Source organism: Xiphias gladius, chromosome 15 (assembly GCF_016859285.1).
Source record: "Xiphias gladius isolate SHS-SW01 ecotype Sanya breed wild chromosome 15, ASM1685928v1, whole genome shotgun sequence".
NCBI classification, from domain to species: domain Eukaryota; kingdom Metazoa; phylum Chordata; class Actinopteri; order Istiophoriformes; family Xiphiidae; genus Xiphias; species Xiphias gladius.
Window position 1 is genome coordinate 31,123,795 of NC_053414.1, and position 19,541 is coordinate 31,143,335.

The following is a 19,541-nucleotide window of genomic DNA, read 5'->3' on the forward strand; positions in this document are numbered from 1 at the left end:
TTTTCATTTTCTATTTCATACAACAACAGAAAAAGAAATCAGAAAACAGAAAATAAAAAGGCCCGTTTTTGGCTGGATTGCTACAGCGGAAAAAGCCCTATAAACGCAAATATCTGTAGCTGACTTACGATGTTACATGTCTGAAATTCACATCGTCAATAATGCCCCCCCTGCTAGTATTTCACTAGATATAATAAGAAATCAAATTTTGTTATCCACATTATATTTTGGTCTGTTTTAGTTTAACAATGTGAATTTCAGACATGTAACATTCATCTTGGCTTAAAAAAAGGGAATGCAAATCTCAGCAGCAACTAAATCATCTCCAGCAAATAATGCAGGAATCAAATGCAGTAATGAGTAAGGTACATATTTTTTATACGTATTTTTGGCCAGGAAGGAGGGGAAAACACCTGCATCCATGGTCCATTCAATGGTCAGCATTTGAAAACCTAGGAGCAAAGTCACATCTATTATGATATCTCTGACGAATTTATTTAAGCGTTTATTCTTCATAATATTTACTTCTCCAAGGAATATACTGCTGACGGATGCTGATTACTGAGATGTCAGTTATATAAGGGTTTATTTATTAAGAGACATTTTACCTGGTCATCAGTGTAAACCAGCCCTGTTAAGCTTAGATACTGCAGTAGAGATAGCAGCGGCAGAAGCGTTGGTGGTTGTAATCCTGGCATAACAATTAAAATAGAACTGCACCGCTGATTTAAATGAGAAATAACTCCATCCTTCTGCTACAGTTTAAAAACATATTATTTGACACACAGTATTACTTGAATTTGATTTCTAATAGTAACTTATTTTCCTTATTTTGTTGTACAATAATCACATACAGCATAATGATGGTGGTATTAGTTAGTACTAGTAGAAGCTTAATTACACGCATACACACAACGTGCGTGAGAGCCATTCTAGCTGAGGTAATGGAGCATGTGAATTTTAATTGAAAAGGGTTTTGATGACACTTCCATCTCAGCTCTCCACTACAAACACCTAGTACCAATTGTTGAAGGCTGTGAACTGACAGCTCACCGTAAAAGTAAGTGTAGTGTTTTCTCTATCATATATCATATATTGTCAGTTTGAGTTTTATATTTAACTCTGTGTCTTCCCTATGCATGAGTAAGCTGCCTTTGTCTGTATGACAAGTCTGTATATTGTCTGTAAGACAAGGACAAAGGTTGGATATCATTAGGCATTAACCATCTCATCCTATCTTTTTACATTACATTCAGTTACTGGTAAAAAAAAAAAAAAAAAAGAATACTGCATTGGTGTTAACTAAAACACAGTCATCCATTAGCTGTTTTCTCGGTTCTCTGGATTTTCTAACTGTATAATCATGTATATGTTGGTCATATATGTTGGTCATATATATGTATACAGTGGCATGAAAAAGTTTGGGCACCCCTGATCAAAGTTTTTGTTACTGTGGATAAGTGTGTAGAAGATGAGCTGAAAGGTGAAACATCCTTTTCAACATTCTAAGCAAGATTAGTGTATTATTTTTGTTACAAACATTTGAAAACCCCAAGAGATTTGAGCTCTCAAATAACTTTTACCGAGGTCTCAGACCTTAATTAGATTGTTAGGGCTATGGCTTGTTCACAGTCATCATTAGGAAAGGCCAAGTGATGCAGACGTCCAAGCTTGATAAATACTCTGAATCCTCAAACCTTGTCCCAACAATCAGCAGCTATGGGCTCCTCTAAGCAGCTGCCCAGCATTCTGAAAATAAAATAATTGATGCCCACAAAGCAGGAAAAGGCTATAAGAAGATAGCAACACATTTTCAGGTAGCCCTCTTGCTTAAAGTATTAAAGAAATGTGTCATCTTTAACTTCACACCTTTTGGAAATTAGTTCATCTTCTACTCACTTAACTATTCACATTAACAAATTTTGTCCAGGGTTGAAGAAACTTTTTCATGTCACTGTATATTTGCATATAAAAAAATGGTAACTTATTATTTTACTGTGCAAAGGGTAACTTATTCCAATTCCTGGTGTCACACAACCTAACGGAACATGTTGGTATAATACCTCAGTCAGCAATACTAGCTTTAGTTTGGTGGACATGAGCTCTCTCAGCTCTTTTGCAGGTAATTGCTTTATAATAAACTGCTCTGCTCTATATTTAATTCCTTCCAGTGAATGAGTGGTTTAATGGGACTTTGTTCATGGAATGTCTGCGGCCAGAGGCACAGAAGTGGCTGCTGGTGGCTGTGCTGGGACTTGAGATGGTCATGGGAGTTGTGGGAAACTGTCTTGTTCTGCTGGTCAAAGTAATGGTAAGGTGGGATAGTTGTTCCTTATATTTAGTGTGAAATGTTATTCATGCTATTTCCAAGTCCTATACAAAGGCAACTGGACTTGCTTGAGGTTCTCGAGGATTTTTTTAGCTCTCATCCTAAAGGCTACTTCAGTTCTAACATACTCGTGGGGAGTATTTAACTTCTTGTAGGGTTGTTAACACCTTGAGAGTTGTTGAGGTCACATGTGAGTTGTTAGGGTCACATGAGTCGTGGTGAACTGCCTGGGGCGAGATCTCAAGATTACACTGTAAGTGGCTGTTGAGTGGTGACGTAAACAACCTCCTGTGTTTAGTGATGGTCATTCCAGTTTGATGTAGATGGCTTCAATTTTGCCTCTTTCAAACCATCTGTCTTCTCTGGCCAAAATGTTTTCATGTTATCCTGAAATGAGTGTCCCTTGTCCTACAGATGTGCCACGCGTTTGTGAAGCGGTTGTTTTTTTTCCCCAATGTACAGGTCTGTGCATTCCTCGCTGCATTGAACTGTGTATTGTACATTTCTTGGCTTATGGCTGCCTCTTGCCTTAGGGTGGCAAGGTTTTGCCTCAGTGTGTTACTGGGCTTGAAGTTGAAACTTAAGAAGCCTTTTGCATTAGAGGTGAAACGTCTCATTCAAGTGAAACTCATTCAAGTCCAGTTGCCCTAGCACTTAAAAATACCATGACCTGGATGACTGAGAATCTTAACAGAGTTATTCATGTTAGTTATGTCTGTAAATACAGAAGAAAATAAAGGACTATGGTTGAAATGAATTGAATGTTTTGTTTTTTGTGTGATAACTCATTTTTGTGTGATCTCAGCACATTTTCTACTTCTGTCTTTCATTTTCAGTGCAGGGGTCAGTTTTGCTGTCGTTATTGGTTTCCTTTCATCAGTCTCACCTTGTCAGATTTAGGTACAACTTACACTGACACACTGATTCTAGTATTGTAAAACATTCATCACAGTGCTTAACATCTTAGTGCAAGAAGTCATGATTTCTGATAATGAGCCACTGTTTTGTGAAGGCTGCTCCCTTGTCATTACATCCGGCTCCCTATTGGCCATGCTGACAGGAGGTCAGAGGTCACCGTGGTGTGAGCTCGTCAGCCTGCTGAAGTTTGCCTTCATCACCTCCTCCATAGGGAGCATAGGTACTGTACAGCACTATTCACACACACTCATAGAGACCACTACATCATTTTCTCCATCCAGTGGAAGTCAAAGTAACAGTCCTACATTAAGGCTTCTGTTCAAGCTCTGTTCATCCAAGTTTATGTTGAATTCTTTGTTTCATGACTTAGTTTTAATCTATACTCAATAATGGACCAGCCATCAGGAGAACTGGGACTTTTCCCGGTGGGCCACTACACAGATTTGGTCAGTGGCTCAATGTGAAAGAAATAAAACATCAGAGAGAGTCAGGGAAATAGAGAGAGGGTGAAAAAGAGAGATGGGGAGGGAGAGACAAAGAAAGACAGAGAGACAAATGTGGCTGCATGGTTGTGATCAGCCCAGGTCTGTGTTTCTGTGGGGCTGTCATTTTCCTCATATCATTCCCCCTGTTGCTGGACTAGACTGTTGCTGACTCACTTTACATGAGTAACAAAGTAAGAGAACCTAAAGCTGTGGCTGAAACGCTCAGAGAAAAGACTTGTTAATCCAGAAAAATCCAAAGGCTTCAAATGACTATGCATCAGCCGAGCAGCAGGGTGGGTTGAAGACCACAGCTCCCAGTGAGTCCACTACAAACACCAGCTCCCAGTGAGCCCAAACACCAGCTCCAGTCCAAATACCAGCTTGCAGTGAGTCCTATACAAACACCAGCTTCCAGTGAGTTTAAACTACAGCTCCACTACAAACACCAGCTTGCAGTGAGTCCAGTACACACAAGCTCCCAGCAATTCCAAACCCCAGCTCCGAGTGAGTACAGTACAAACACCAGCTCCCAGTGAGTCCAGTACAAACAAGAGCTCCCAGTGAGTCCCAACACCAGCTCCCAGTGAGTCCCATACAAACACCAGCTCCCAGTGAGTCTAAACAACAGCTCCAGTATGAACACCATTTCCAAGTGAGTCCAGTACAAACACAAGCTCCCAGTGAGTCCAGTACAAACACCAGCTCCCAGTGAGTCCAAACACCAGTTTCCAGGGAGCTCAAACACCAGCTCCTACTGATCCATTACAAACACCAGTCCAGTTTTACAGAGCAGTAGCAGGAGGCTTTTAAGATAGAAGGGGGCTGGTCTGAGTTTATTTAGTAGCTTCCAACATACATAATCTTGTAATGCACCTGGACACGTCATCAGTGATGTTTCCTGGGGTCATTGGGTGTTTCAGGTCTTTCAACAATCATGCACCATCACCCAGGTGACTCAGCTTGTGTCAATCAAGCCCTGGCTTGTGTCAGCCCTGGCTAGGATAATGTTGTAGCTTTATTTTCTGCTATGGTTTTATCAGAAATTCTAATACCTTAATTAAAGTAATTAGAGTCTGTGTGATCAGCTCAGACCTATAGGACTTTATTACACAAAGATCAAATGAAGGAAGGAAAGCCACTAAAAATATGTCTGGTGCTGTTACACTGTCTGGTTTGAATTCTAATCTCACACGCTCTACAGCTACTAACTTATAGTTACACAAAGTGCAATGTGAAAAACAAAATTAGGGTTTAATAGGATGCAATCTGAACAGAAGTAAAAACCAGCTACCTCACTTCTTAATGTTCTGTTTTTGTGGATACTTGTTAGTATGTCGACTCTGTTATATGGTCAGTCTCAGACAGTAGCTACTTTGGTTGTTGTTTAGTTGTTGTAGTTGTGGACTGTAATGTGAAAAGGTGTTTCTGACAATTTTTTCTTCACAAACTGCAGTAATACAATCATCAGAGAATCTGTAATTGAAATGTGTAATAACAGCTCCACTACGAACATCAGCTCCCAGTGAATCTAAACACGAGCTCCAGTGCAAACACCAGCTCCCAGTGAGTCCCGTACAAACATCAGCAAAATTTCACTTAGGAGGAAAAACATTTCTAATCGTCCCTCTTCTGTTCCAAAGAATACATTTTTTTTCTTGAAGCCCTCAGTTTTGTCTGAAACCAAAAACACTGTGCTATTTCAGCCTTGCGGATATTGAGCAGATTTAACTGGTCAAATATATCTGCTAAGTAGGCCAGTTTTGCACAAAAGTTACCATCAGTGTAATGCTCAGCAAGAGCATTGCTTTGCGAGAAATATGTGCACTTCTTTTTTCAGTTCAAAAAGACAAGCAGATATCCTTTAGAAAGCCACCTTACTTCACTGTCTTACAAGAGTTGCACATGATCTGCATCAAGTCTTTCACAAAGAGCAGCAAAACACCTTGAGTTGAGTGCATTTTTCTTAATATAGTTATTTTTCTTAATAACAGTTTTCACAGCCACATTCATGACTTCATGCAGTTCTGATGACATCTGCTTAGTTGCCTGACTTTCCATATGTATGAAACAGTTTGTCCATTTGGCGTCTGGCGCCCTCTCTTTGATCTATTTGGGAAGACCACGATATATTCCTGTCATTGATGTAGCACCGTCTGTGCAAACACCTGTACAGTAATTCCAACCAAGACCTTTTTTCGGTGAAGTAATCATCAAGGCAATGCATTAAATTATCTGCCATTGTTCTGGTGGGAAGCTCTTTGCAAAACAGTAGATCCTTGCGATGATTACTGTCCCTGCAGTATCTTACAAAAATAAACATAAAGCAGCATTGCTAACGTCAGTTGACCCATGCAGCTGTATTTGCCTTTATTCTTTTCAAAAGTTGGCATTCGATGTCATAACTCTCGTCAACAACTCTGCTTACGGTGTCATTGGAGAGTGGTATTGACTGAATTTTGGTTGCAGCTGTCTCCCCTAGTAACTCTCGGCACATATACACAGTGCTAGGCAAATTAAGCTCCTGAGCTAACAGCTACATGAGTAGCAACCATATAGCTAGCGTTTTTGACTGAGTTGTTAATGTTGTCATCACTTTCTTGTGCTGGAAGCCTGTCCCTTTTTCTTTAGGAAATATTCTTCTGGCTTCCCAACACATCCTGGGTGCTTTGTGTTTAAGTGTTTCTGGAGCTTCAATGGTTTTAGTGCCTCATTTGACAGGATTTCACCACATTAGACACACTTTGCTTTCGACTCAGCATCCTGCCTCTCATTATAAATCCACATTTTTTGGGGACTCATGGTCATATTTCCTCACCACATGCTTTGGAGCTTTTGTGTTACATTATTCAAGGGAATGTTAGCTAACTAACAGTGTCAGAACAGATTAGTCTCTACCTAATGATCTGTCATGATTGGCATGGTGATTCCAAGGTAACTGGTCATTGAAATTATGCTTTTTAATTTGACATTTTTTTGTTTATTTGAATTCTTGAGCACATTTAAATAACAAAAATAACTAGCTTTGTAAATTACCAAAAAAAAATTTGTTATTTAATCTGACCATTTGGCAGTACCACTGACACCGTGGTGTTGTGGAAGATTATCTACAAAGGACTCTGAACACATATAAACACACCAAGACACTGATAGAGTTAAAGTGAAATGTATTGTAAGTTACAATATAGGAGACAAACAAACAAGAAGTCAAAGGAGAGTCTCAATAGAAAAACTCTTACAATAATCTTTTATAGTGTTTCTTAAGACAAAGAACTTCCAATTGTTTATCTTTACTTCTACACATCCTCCAATAGGATTGAATCATATATAATGTTCACGTGCTGCCCTGCATTGGTCATAAACTGAATATGAGACAAGCATAGCTTGGCTTATTTCCATTTATGATAAAACTGCAGGCTGCTCCATATGTAGGCCCCTCTAAACATCTGTTTAGGGCCCCTTAGAGAAACTTGAAAATTCTATAGCAGCATCACTAAAAGTAACAAACCAACTTTTCTTTCACATCACCCCCCTTTTTATCATTTATCAAACTTAATACGTGGAGTAGGACTTCAATACAGCCCCCCCCAAAAAAGGGTGAAAGACACTTGATAATAAGAAAGTTCACTTTCATAATACAAGAGGAGAAAAATCCAAAACACATAAAATAACTCCCTGTGATATATATATATATATATATATATATATATATATATATATATATATATATATTTCTAATCATCATAACATGATCAAGAGAGTAAATACACACATCAAACTCAATTACTACAAATAACAAAACAAACCATAAGCATTTGACCGTTGAATTATATCATTCATCAAAACACTTCTCTACCCATAATACCAGAGTCCATCATACTGCTGAGGAACACACTCGAGCAAAATAAAGATGACCATAACACATGGATATCATCTTGAAGGAGGTCTAGTATCACAGTTGCATAACCTGGAAAACATCTCTTTCTTAATTGGCGGGAGAGGAGTAAAAGCCAAGTTATACCTATCTACCCTGACTGAGCGATGAGACTTCTATGATCTTATATGAGGAAAAAGTCCCACAGCTTCAGCTTTTCAATCTAAGTCACTCCAAATCAGTAAATTTTAAAACATTTAAAGAATAAAGACACAGATACACATAATGTCATCATAATGCTACAGTAAATTCAGTTGTAATGCATAGTAACATTGATTTAACTTCACATTGCAATAGTCTATTTGTCCCATGATGATAAAACACTTCCAGTAACTTAAACCTTAGATGTCCTCATCCAAGTAAACTTGCAGTTCATCATCAATATTCCCACATTTATCACTAAGTTTCACAACAGGCTGAAATGCTACAGCAGTTAATGAGGAGTTAAAATGTTTACATATCAAGGCTTTAGCACAAATCAGAAAACACATAATGATCAAGAAAAACAACAGTATGATCCCAATAACAGGCAGGATTAGCTGTAAAATGCTTGCTCCCCATAATCCAAAAATATTAGTTAACGAGCTGTAATAAGAGTCAGTAGGACCGGATCTGTCCTGCAAAACAGAGTTGGAAATGGTTTAAAGCAGAAATAACATGTTAACTTATCTGTGGCATCTGGAATCAAAGTCATACATGATCGACCGGTTAAATTTAATGTTGCACATAAACCCCCAGTCCTGGCTAACAAAAAGTCTAAAGCTTGCTGATGCTTCAACAAAGTCATTCTGTGACATTTCAAAGTATCTCTGATAAGCATAGAACCCTTTGTAGTTGCATTTGCAAAACCCCACATAGTATAAGATAAACTATCTACATGTAGGGCTAGTGTGGTCACTCTTATTTCGTCGCAAATAATCAACGTCTTCTTGCTCCTTCACATCTTCATTTAGCATTGTTTCTGGTAATGCAAGTCTTTTGATTCTGTCAAAATATTCTATTAGAGAAGTGTTTTCTGTCTGTGTTGGCTCCAATAACTCAGTCATATTTACTTTCTGGGTAACATTGGAGGTTGATGACCCTCAAACAGATGGTAAGAGACATACCAACATGGCCAAGATCAGCGGCTCCATTTTGGCCACTACCTTATTACGGTATTGGTGCCTTTTTACAATGTGATGCAAGGAACCACAGTGTCCTCTCATTCCCTTTAACTGCTGTTGGTGTAGTGAGCAGGACCTGGTATGGACCTCTCCAATGTGGTGAGTGCCAATGTCACTTTCTCAAATCTTTCACCAGAACCCAGTCTCCAGGCTGGAAAGGATGGGCTGTAGACATAGAACTCACAATACGGATTAACAGCCTACAGTAGTCCACTATGGCCTCATCTACAAGAATCTGATCAGTAGGCATTTTGTATTATTGACAAAATGGGACCCATTATCAGATGACAATTTTTCTGGAATTCCCTTTTTTGGAAGAATTTCCTGTAACAAATATTTAGCAGTTGATTTTGCATCTGCCTGTCTACAAGGGAAGGCCTCTATCCACTTAGAGAACATATCTACAACAACTAAGCAGTAACTATATCCTCTAGCTTGAGTTAGCTCAATAACTTCCATCATCAGATGCTGAAATGGACTGGTAAGAATAGGAAATGCTGATTGTGATATGTTGTGTGACTTATCAATATTATGTTGAGCACACACCAGACATCTCTTACAAAAGTTTTCAGCCACTGTACTGAAACCAATGGAATCCCAGTTCTGAGTAATGAAATCAATCATACCTCCTTTCTAAACATGGTCTAATCCATGTGAGAGCTAAGCCATGTAAGGAAGAGTTGCTTAGGTAACCAAGGCTTACTCCTTGGGCCTCTCCAGACACATTCTGAATCACAATGACCATTTTTCTTCCATGCAGATTTTTCTGCAGGACTTGCCATTGATTGAATGTCTTTAATAGACGTGTGGGTCAAAAGAAGTTCGAGCTACAGCAGAATCAAAATACATGTGAAGTGAATGTGACTGAGATGATATAACAGCAGATGTAGCCACTGAATTGGCAAAAGAGTTTCCTTTCAACACAGTGTCTGCAACCTTTACATTTGCTTGACACTTACAAACAGCCACATGAGATAGATGTAGAATGGCTTCAAGAAAGTTGTTGACAAGCTGATGATGTTGAATGGATGTTCCTTGTGATGTAAGGAATCCTCTATTTTTCCCTAGTGTCCCAAAGTCATGTACAACTCCAAATGCATACCTACTGTCAGTGTAGATTTTAAGTGATTTTCCAGCTGCAAGAGTACATGCCCTTGTTAGAGCAAATAATTGAGGCTCTTGAGCAGAAAGATGAGTTGGGAGTCTTGCAGATTCCACAACGTTATTATCAGTGACAAAAGCATACCCAACAGCTCCAACTCCGTCTACTCTTTAGGCTGATCCATCCACATAATAGACCAGATCAGGATTAGGAAGAAGTGTGGTAGAAACCCATGGCGATCCTGTTAGATAAAAGGTATAATCGGCTTTATTTATTACTATTATTATTATTATTATTTAATGCTCCCAAAACATAAACAGACTGATTATTCTATTCTCAATAAAAAGAAAAGGTAGAAGGGGAAAAAGGAAAGTGGAAAAACCAAGAAAAAGTTTCTAAAGTAAAAATGACAAAAACAAAATTAAAATTTAGTCATTGAATAAATCGAAAACAGTATAAAAATCATTATTTTATTTTGTTTTTCCCTCAAAAATGATAAAAAAAAGGGATCATTAAACTCAAATAATGTAAGCACTCTTTAAATGAGGAGTTGATTTCAACACCACAGACATGGAAAAAAAGGAATCAAATCAAACGCAGTTAACCAAGGCAACCACACAAAGCACTGTAAAGCTATTTTTCTATTTGTGAAGCGTCTCAACTCTGCTTACCAAGAGACACCGACTTATCTTTAGCAACAAAAGCCTCTACATTACTGGTCTTCAGCACAAACCTTCAAGGCAAACAGTTACACACAATTTTAATAATCTATTCACCCATTCCCAAAAACACACGACAATCATCAATCTCTCAGCGCATGCACACACACACACACACACACACACACACACACACACACACACACACACACACACACACACACACACACACACACACACACACACACACACACACACACACACACACACACAGTCAGATCTCAGTCAGATGCACACATAAGACTCACACCCGGACATACAGGCAGACCACAAACACAGACACTCACCAGGTCATACATTTCCGTAATGGCGACCAGCACTGGTCAACCCAACAACAAATAGCCATTAGCGTTTCCAGCCCTGAGAATCTGCCCTAGCATCCAATGGATACGTATCTCTAGGCGGGAATCCCTCTTCCCCCTATTTAATGTACGCTTTATCGGCCTCACCGAAGGGACCCATATAGGCAGGAGGCCACTTCCCCCTATTTTCCGTACACTTTAAGGCCAGAGAACCCCAAGTTTTTCTACCTTTTTAAGGAAAATTCCCTAAAGGAATTCCCTGTTCCAAGCTTGGAATCTACAAACAATAAAACTTCAACCACAATCACTGTGTGTTTTAAACCTAAATCTATAAATTTAAGAAAGATTAAAAAAAAATATTCACACAAACAATAAATGCCAATTAATTCTCTTTACCCCACTAAGCATTATATGTATATTTAAAAAAGTCAGTAATTTACTGTGCTTCACTTTCTGGAAGGAGACCACTGGGCATCTCTGAAAAAAAACCCTTTTGAGGTTTGAGGACTCTCACCAAAAGTACTGGCCAGGGAATGATGTTCTTCCAGAAGACAGCCACGGGATAATAATCTTGGTGGAACCTTCAAAATGTTGTTGAAGATTATCTACAAAGGAATCTGAACACAATTAAATGCACCAAGACACTGATAAGGTTAAAGACAAATATATTGTAAGTTATAATATAGGAGAACAAACAAACAAGAAGTCAAAGGAAAGTCTCAATAGAAAAAAGTCTTCCAATAATCTTTTATAGTGTTTCTCAAGACAAAGAATTTAGTTCCAATTGATTATCTTAACCTCTACCCAAACACATCATCCAATAGGATAGAAATATATAATGTTCACATGCTGTCCATGCATTGGTCATAAACTGATTATGAGATAAGCATAGTTTGGCCTATTTCCATTTATGGTAAAACTGCAGGTTGCTCCATATGCAGGCCCCCCTAAACTCAAAAACATTTGTTTAGGGTCCCTTAGAGATAACCTTAGAAGGGGCATCACCAAAAGTGAATAAATGATAAACCAACTTTTCTTTCACAGCGGCCCACTAGATGGTGATCTGTGGTCCACGAGTGGGTTGCAGCCCACTGGTTGAGAATGGCTGTTCTATTCAAATCATGTAGCAGTCAATGAGTCAGTAGGTTTAACAAAAGAAAGTCTATAATGAAAAACAATGATCTACACTCAGAAATTAAGTGAAAGTAAATGAAGTCCAGAGACCGCAGATCCAGGTATTTTGATTACTAGGTTTCATCTATAAATCTAGATGTTTGCTCCTGGAATAACAGCTATCAAAACTACCCCATTGTGCTCAATTATAACACTTAAGGCATTTAGAGAGAGTGAAACTTAAGTATGTTTTTAATGCTGAGGTTATTAAACAGTGTCCCAGACTGTCCTACTATAACAGATTTACACTGACATCCTCTCTCTATGGAGATTATAGAAAACACTACAGAACACTGTATATTGACGTATTAGCTTATGGTTATTGATATATTGTAGTAATAACAGCATTTTAATGTTGTAGCTGGTGAATGTAAAACTTGTTTTAAATAATTTCTATAATGTTGAATATTTGTAGCAATATACACATGCCAAGCACTTTATCAGGAACACCACATTAATTCTGGGCAGGGCCTCCCTTTGCTCTTAAAACAGCTACAGTTCTTTGTGACATGGATTCCACAAGATGTTGGAAATATTCTTTTGACATACTGGTCCATGTTAACATTATTGCATCATTTCTGCAGATTTGTCAGCTGCATATTCATGCTGGGAGGTCAGTGAAGTACACTGAACTCGTCATGTTCATGAAACCAGTTTGAGATGATTTTGCTTTGTGACATGGAGCATTCTCATGCTGGAAGTAGCCATTAGAAGATGGAAAATTGTAGCCATAAAGGGATGCAAATGGTAGGCAACATGGCACAAGGCAGGTTGGGTCCATGGATTCATGCAGTTGACGAGAAATGACCCCACCATTTACATGCCTCAGCAGAAATCCAGATTCGTCAGACGAGGATACGTTTTTCCAGTCTTCAACCGTCCATGTCCACTGCAGCCTCAGATTTCTGTTCTTGGCTGACAGGAGTGGAACCCAACATGATCCTCTGCTACCCCCCATACACAGACATCTTCAACCGGTCACTGCCACTCTGCATGGCCTCTGCCTGTTTCAAATCCTCCACCATAGTCCCTGTCCCCAAAAAACAGAGGATAACAGAGCTCAAAGACTTCACAACCCCTTGCTCTGACCCCTGTCGCCTTGAAGGTTTTCAAAACACTCATCCTGTCCCACATCCTGTCCAACAGCATGAGTCTGCCACAGGCACTATTGTTCCAGTATTATACTACCATCGTCGAGTCCATTCTCACATCATCCATCACTGTCTGGTACAGTGCAGCAACCAAACAGGACATTCAAAGGCTGCAGCGGGTCATTCGCTCAGCCAAGAAGATCATCAGCTATGAATCCCTCTCCCTTGCACTTGTCACTTTCACATATTTCATCTAACTGGAGTTTACATTTAACATTGCTTTCCACCTCCACTGTTGTACAATTTGATTACTGGTTGCACATTTACATCGCATCAAATTTTTGCACTTTCAATATTTCATATACCTCACTTCTCTCTCCATAGCACAGTCCATATTTTATTTCAATTCTTAATATCCCATTTCACAACCATCATAACTATCTGTAAATAAATTAAAACTTTATATATTATTATTTATTATTTATTATAGTTTTTATTATTTCTCCCTCTTACATTTCTGAAGGACACACCAATTTGTGGAGCAGTCATATTCTTTGTACCCTTGCGTACTTGGCTAGTAAAAACAGATTCTGATACTGATATTTTATACATCGATCGTATGTTTTTAACTGTGTGTAAAATCTTAATCAACTAATTTCCCAGTAACTAAATCTGTTGAGTAAATGTACTGCAGGGAATAGTTCAGTATTTCCCTCTGAAATGTAGTGGGGTAGAAGTACAAAGTGGCAGAAAATGGAAACACTCAAGTAAACTTCAAGTACCTCTAAATTATACTTGAGTACAGTATTTGATTAGTGTACTTAGTTACTTTCTATCACCGGTACTGCAGTAGTAGCCATGTAAGCAATGCAGAATTGGTACCATAGTACACATTGTAGTAGACAAAAGTCTCATGATTGCTTTGATGCAGTCGGGTTTCTATTCTCCTTTATAGCTATCCTCTGTGTGCAACGGCTGATTGGCAGGGCCTCCACAGGAAGAGCTCTCTTTGTTGTCATGGTGACAGCTTGTTCGGCTTCTTGGGTGACAGGGGTGGTGTTTGGGAGCGTCCCTGTCATCAATGCCTGGATCAGGTATGTAGTTTACTTAATGCTTTCTGTTAGTGCCCCACATGTCCTTTTATTTTATTTTTTTAATGAGCATATTCATGTGACAGAGGAAGAGGTGTTAATAACAAACACCATCATCAGAATCACAAATGTAATTAATATGAGATAAAATGAAGATACTTATAAGGTTTAAATATAAGGGTCTTTAGTAGAGTGGGTTTTTTTTTCTTTCTATGTCAGACTGTTTCTAGAGTCTAGAGCAGAGAGGAGGAAAAAAGTAGTTCATGTCTGATGAGGTCAGTCTCAGTGAAATTTTGTATTTATAATCCTGCGAAATATTTAACAGGGTGTGGATCATTTTTTTTATACAGACAACATAGCTTTTAGTTTTAATTCCAATTATCATCACAAAGTCTCCTCATGTTACACTGACACTGTTGGGAATCAAAAAAGCTTTATTACACTGAATCTATAATCGCCATTATGTAGTAATTCAGTGTGATAGAGGCTCTGTCTTAAAACCAGAGTGACACATGGAAACCCTGCAACAGTAAAATGATTCTACTGATCTATAAATATATCTACTACTCTTTATTATTTGTCACTTTATTGTAAACTCTGTCAGGATCCTGTAGGAATGATGACTCAGTTTTTCCAGTGATCTGATTGGTAGGTAGTTGGGCTGTTTACAGGTTTTTATCTCATCCTCCAACTTTAACTTGCCCTGGAGCAGGTTAGCGGTGCAGCACAGGTTACCATGGTGATCTACCCCAGTTACCATGGTAATATACCCTGGTCAAAAGTAAGCCAGCATCCTGACACAAGAAAACCTAAATTATGACCAAAGAGAGCTGGCTAGCCCTTTAATCTGGCTTCATGGTACAAGGTTTTAGATCTCCCCACCAAACCTGGCCACAAAAAGAAGGCAAAACAGTAAAACAAAATCCAAAATCAACAAATGAAAAGCCAGTGCTCAACTTAATGCAGTTGCCTATAATAGTCACAGTCTTTACAGAGTAAGGTGAGAGACAGTGATCTATCCTTGTTAGGAGCCCACGTCCTTGTACAGACCACTTAAAAATGGTCCACAAATCTTGTTAAACTTTTCACAAGAGCCAGTTGTTATCTAGGGAATGGCTCTGGGTAGCTGTGGATCAGGAGGTAGAGAGGTCCACTGATCTTAAAGTCAGTGGTTTGATTCCCAACTGCTCCAGTCTACATGTTGAAGCATCCTTGGGCAAGATATTGAACTCCTAATTCCCCCCGATGTATCATCAATGTGTGAGTGGTGGAAAAAGCACTGTATGTTTAGAAAGAAAAGTGTTGTATGAATAGGTGAATGTGGCATGTAGTGTAAAGTGCTATATAAGTGCAGTCCATTTACCCTTTACCATCTCTGAATGGCTTCCTCATTCTCATGCTCCATGTCTGCTTTTAAGTGATCTAATTTGTGAATGGCAGAAAAATTTAATTCATCATCAGTAGCCTCAGGTACATCTTCTTGCAGAGCTGCTGTCATCAAAACCCTCCAGTATAAAAAAAACCCTGCTGCTATACAATGAACCTGACAACCAGGAGCTGCACCATATGTTACTGTGACAAGAAGCTATTAAAAACAGACCTCTTTGTCATTTTGTCTGTATTTATTCATAGTAAATAATAAATACAGTGCCAGAATGAGGTCAAACTAGAAATTACAACGTTCCACCCTATAACTTGTATCCAGAGAATACCAGTGAGGGCTTAAATGAAAAAAACTGGAAAATTTAAATTTATGAGTTCTTTCTACTCTGTTCATTTCCATCAAGTTCTTTCTCCTCCAGGTATGACAGTGCAGAGATGCTGTGTGCTGTCTTCTGGGAGAGCAGTTACTCAGACATGTTGGTCTACATTCTCTGTGCTTTCTCCATCTGTATCTTTCTCCCTCTCCTCCTCATCTTCTTCTGCTCTCTGCTGAGTGCCACCAGCTGCTTCTCAAGCTGCAACAGGTGAACCACCTGAGAAAATATCATTTCAAGTGACACAGCATAAGCTGGAAACTGCTCAGATGATATTTTCGTCATTACAAAATACATTAATTGATGTTGTTTATGCCTGGCAACCTAAAATTGACTCATGTTAAAGGATAAATCCAGTTTATTTCAACCTGGTGCATTTCCCATAAATGTGGCTAATATGGCTCTATGAGTCATGCTAACTTGCACTCTCCACCTTCACCACAGAGATTCAGGTAAACAAGGGCTCAGTCTTATATATGCAAGCAGCGCAAGCCTCCTACAACTTACCAAATAAACATGATTTTGTTGCATCTTTGTGGTCGTTTGTGTCTCTTTGTGGCCGTTTTGCGACTCTTTGTGGCCATTTTGCGTTTGTTTGTGTCTCATTTCGGTTGTTTTGCATTTCTTTTTGGTCTATTTTTGCCCATTTTGCATCTCCTGGGGTCGTTTTGCATCTCTTTGTGGTCATTTCCAGTCTTTTGGTCATTTTGTGTCCCCCTGTCGTCATCTTGCATCTCTTTGTGGTCGTTTTGAGTCTCATGATGGTCATTTTGTGTCAGTTTTGGTAGCTTCGCATCTCTTTGTGGTTGGTTTTTGGATGTTTTGAATCTCTTTTTGGTCATTTTGCATCTGCCTGTTGTCATTTGACATCTCTTTGTGTTTTGCGTGTCTTTTTGGTCTATTTTTCCTCATTCTGCATCTCTTTTTGGTCATTTTGCGTCTGTTTTTGGTTGTTTTGTGTCTCTTTGTGGTTGTTTTGAGTCTCTTGGTAGTCATTCTGTCTGCTTTTGTTCGTTGTGACTTGCATTTTGGTCGTCTTGCATCTCCTTCTGCTCATTTTGAGTCTCTTTTTGGTCATTTAGAGACTCTTTTTGGGTTTTTTTCAATCTCTATGGTTGTTTTGCATTTCTTTTTGGTCTATTGTTGCCCGTTTTGGATCTCCTGTGGTCATTTTGAGTCTCTTTTGGTCATTTTGCATCTGTTTTTGGTTGTTTTATGTCTCTGTGGTCGTTTTGAGTGTTTTGGTTGTTGTTCTGCATCCGTGCTTGGGCGTTTTGCATCTCTTTTTTTTGGTTAATTTTATGTATCCCTGTTGTCCTTTTGCATCTCTTTCTGCATCTGTTTTTTGTAGCTTTGCATCTCTTTGTGGCCATTTTGCGTCTCTTTTTGGTTGTTTCAAGACCATTTGGTGATCATTTTGCATCTCTTTGTGGTAACTTTAAATCTCTTTTTGGTTGTTTTTAGTCTCTGTGGTCATTTTGTGCCCCTTTGTGGTCATTTTCTGTCTCTTTAGTTGTCTTGCATCTCTTTGTCATCGTTTATGCACCTCTTTGTGGGCATTTTGCATCTCCTTTTTTTGGTTAATTTTATGTATCCCTGTTGTCCTTTTGCATCTCTTTTTGGTTGTTCTGAGTCTCTTTTTGTTTGTTTTGTGTCTCTTTGTGGTCGTTCCAAGCCTCTTTTTGGTTGTTTCCAGTCTTTTTGGGTCATTTTGTGTCTCCCAGCTGTTTTTTCACAACTCTTTATGTTTTTTTTGCATGTCTTTGTTGCTCTTTTTGTGCATCTTTGTCATAATTTTTCAACTCTTTTTGGCTATTTTCATGCTCATTGTGGTCGTTTTTCGCCTTTGTGGTAATTTTGAATCTCTTTGTGGTCATTTTGTGGGTTTTTTAACTGAGCCTTATGACTTTCAATAAATACATAATAATACAATAAATATTTACATTTCATTTATAGAGAGGCTCTGTGGGCTTGTGCCCCATGTGCCCCTTCAGTAATCCATCTATGCTGATACCACGACTGAGCCACTAACCACAATCCCTCTCCCCTCATGAGTGAGAAATCACATCTTAGTTCTAATACAGAAATACATATGAAATGTAGTGTAATAGCTACTATATAATGCTATGCTGTAATAAACAGGCTGAGTGTGTGTGTAAACAAAGCAATCTTGTTTCGTCCCTGTCTCAGTGATGAGGAAGCAGATCTGTCTGCAGTCACTCCTCTGCTGGTGGCCTCCTACATATTCTGCTACACTCCCTTTGTTATGTCTGAGGTGAAAAATGCACTGACTCACTATTAAAGAAACATCTCATGAGCTACTGGAAAAGCCACTTCTCCACTCATAGACTATCTTGGTTTCTTTCTCTCCATTGACCAAACAGCTGATCCTGCTGGGAAGGCTGGACCTGTCGCCAGCACCTGATTGGTTAAGGACATTGTCATCAGTGATGTCATACCTGGACTGTGGTCTGAACCCTCTTATCTACTGCTCCCACCAGGACTTCAGGGAGGCAGGCCTGGCCCTGCTGTGGACCCATAGGAAACCACTGTCAGAGCCTGTCCTCACTGCTATTGCTAAACATGAGCTGTAAACATGTAAGGGGGTCATATATTTCAAGAGGAGAACCCAGCAATGATACATCTCATGAACACTTACCAAATATGATATCAAGTCATTTCTTTTTTCTCTTTAACCTTACAGTAAAAATATACATACATACATATATATATATATATATATATATATATATATATATATATATATATATATATATATATATTGTATTTGCTACATTTTGTGATAGATCCAATTTTCAACATTAAATGTTCCAACTAAAGTTTTATAAGAAGTCATCAATGTCTATTCAAATCATAAAGACCCAGTGGAGACACCAGAGCTTTTCTGTTTCTTTCAGCCTGAGATATTTTCATGTTCTGTGTTTCTGAAACAATTATGTAATCTGAAGTACATAATTCATATGGACTGTATGAACAACATAATGTCAGAGATTCCTTTATGTATGTTTGTCGTAGGTAATAGTCACACCTAAACTGTTGTTTTCACCAGACATTTAGTAAACATTTAAACACCTAAATCCATAATTAGAAAACAAAATGCTGACAATCTCCCAATATTCTGAATTCATATTTTACAGTTATTTATATACCACTATGTAGCCCAAAAGTAGTTGACTGCTTCTGGGCCCTACTCGTCTCTCACTTCTGCTGTGCTGAGGTCTTTCCCTAGGCCCTCTGTGAGTGTTGTAAGGGAACAGAAGCTGAAGTCAAACTGCAGCAGGATGCACACTGTGGACCACAAGTGTCCGGTAAGACGCTGGAACAGCTGGTACAGCGTAAGACAGTGATCGAGCAGCTTTAGCACCAGGCCGTAGCACCGCCAGGAAGGTGAACACTTGTCTCATGTACCGGCTCTGTTCCGTTTCTTTGCCACCTCTGTCCAACAACAGCCGGTACAGT

General features: G+C 38.8%; 1 protein-coding gene across 1 annotated transcript; it reads left to right on the forward strand.

Moving 5' to 3' along the window:
* Positions 1–2,200: 2,200 nt before the first annotated feature.
* si:dkey-9i23.8 (beta-1 adrenergic receptor) lies at positions 2,201–18,655 on the forward strand. The gene is made up of 7 exons (XM_040144855.1): positions 2,201–2,311; positions 3,166–3,229; positions 3,342–3,467; positions 14,169–14,307; positions 16,107–16,271; positions 18,252–18,336; positions 18,446–18,655. The coding sequence occupies exons 1-7, from the start codon at positions 2,201–2,203 to the stop codon at positions 18,653–18,655; spliced, it is 900 nt and encodes a 299-aa protein (XP_040000789.1).
* Positions 18,656–19,541: the final 886 nt, after the last annotated feature.

Bases quoted from the DNA above. Each gene is read 5' to 3' on its own strand.
- si:dkey-9i23.8 (XM_040144855.1), top strand. From the start codon at position 2,201: ATGGAATGTCTGCGGCCAGAGGCACAGAAGTGGCTGCTGGTGGCTGTG. The intron at 14,308-16,106 runs GTATGTAGTTTA...TTTCTCCTCCAG, and splicing joins GTCATCAATGCCTGGATCAG to GTATGACAGTGCAGAGATGC. The intron at 16,272-18,251 runs GTGAACCACCTG...TCCCTGTCTCAG, and splicing joins TGCTTCTCAAGCTGCAACAG to TGATGAGGAAGCAGATCTGT.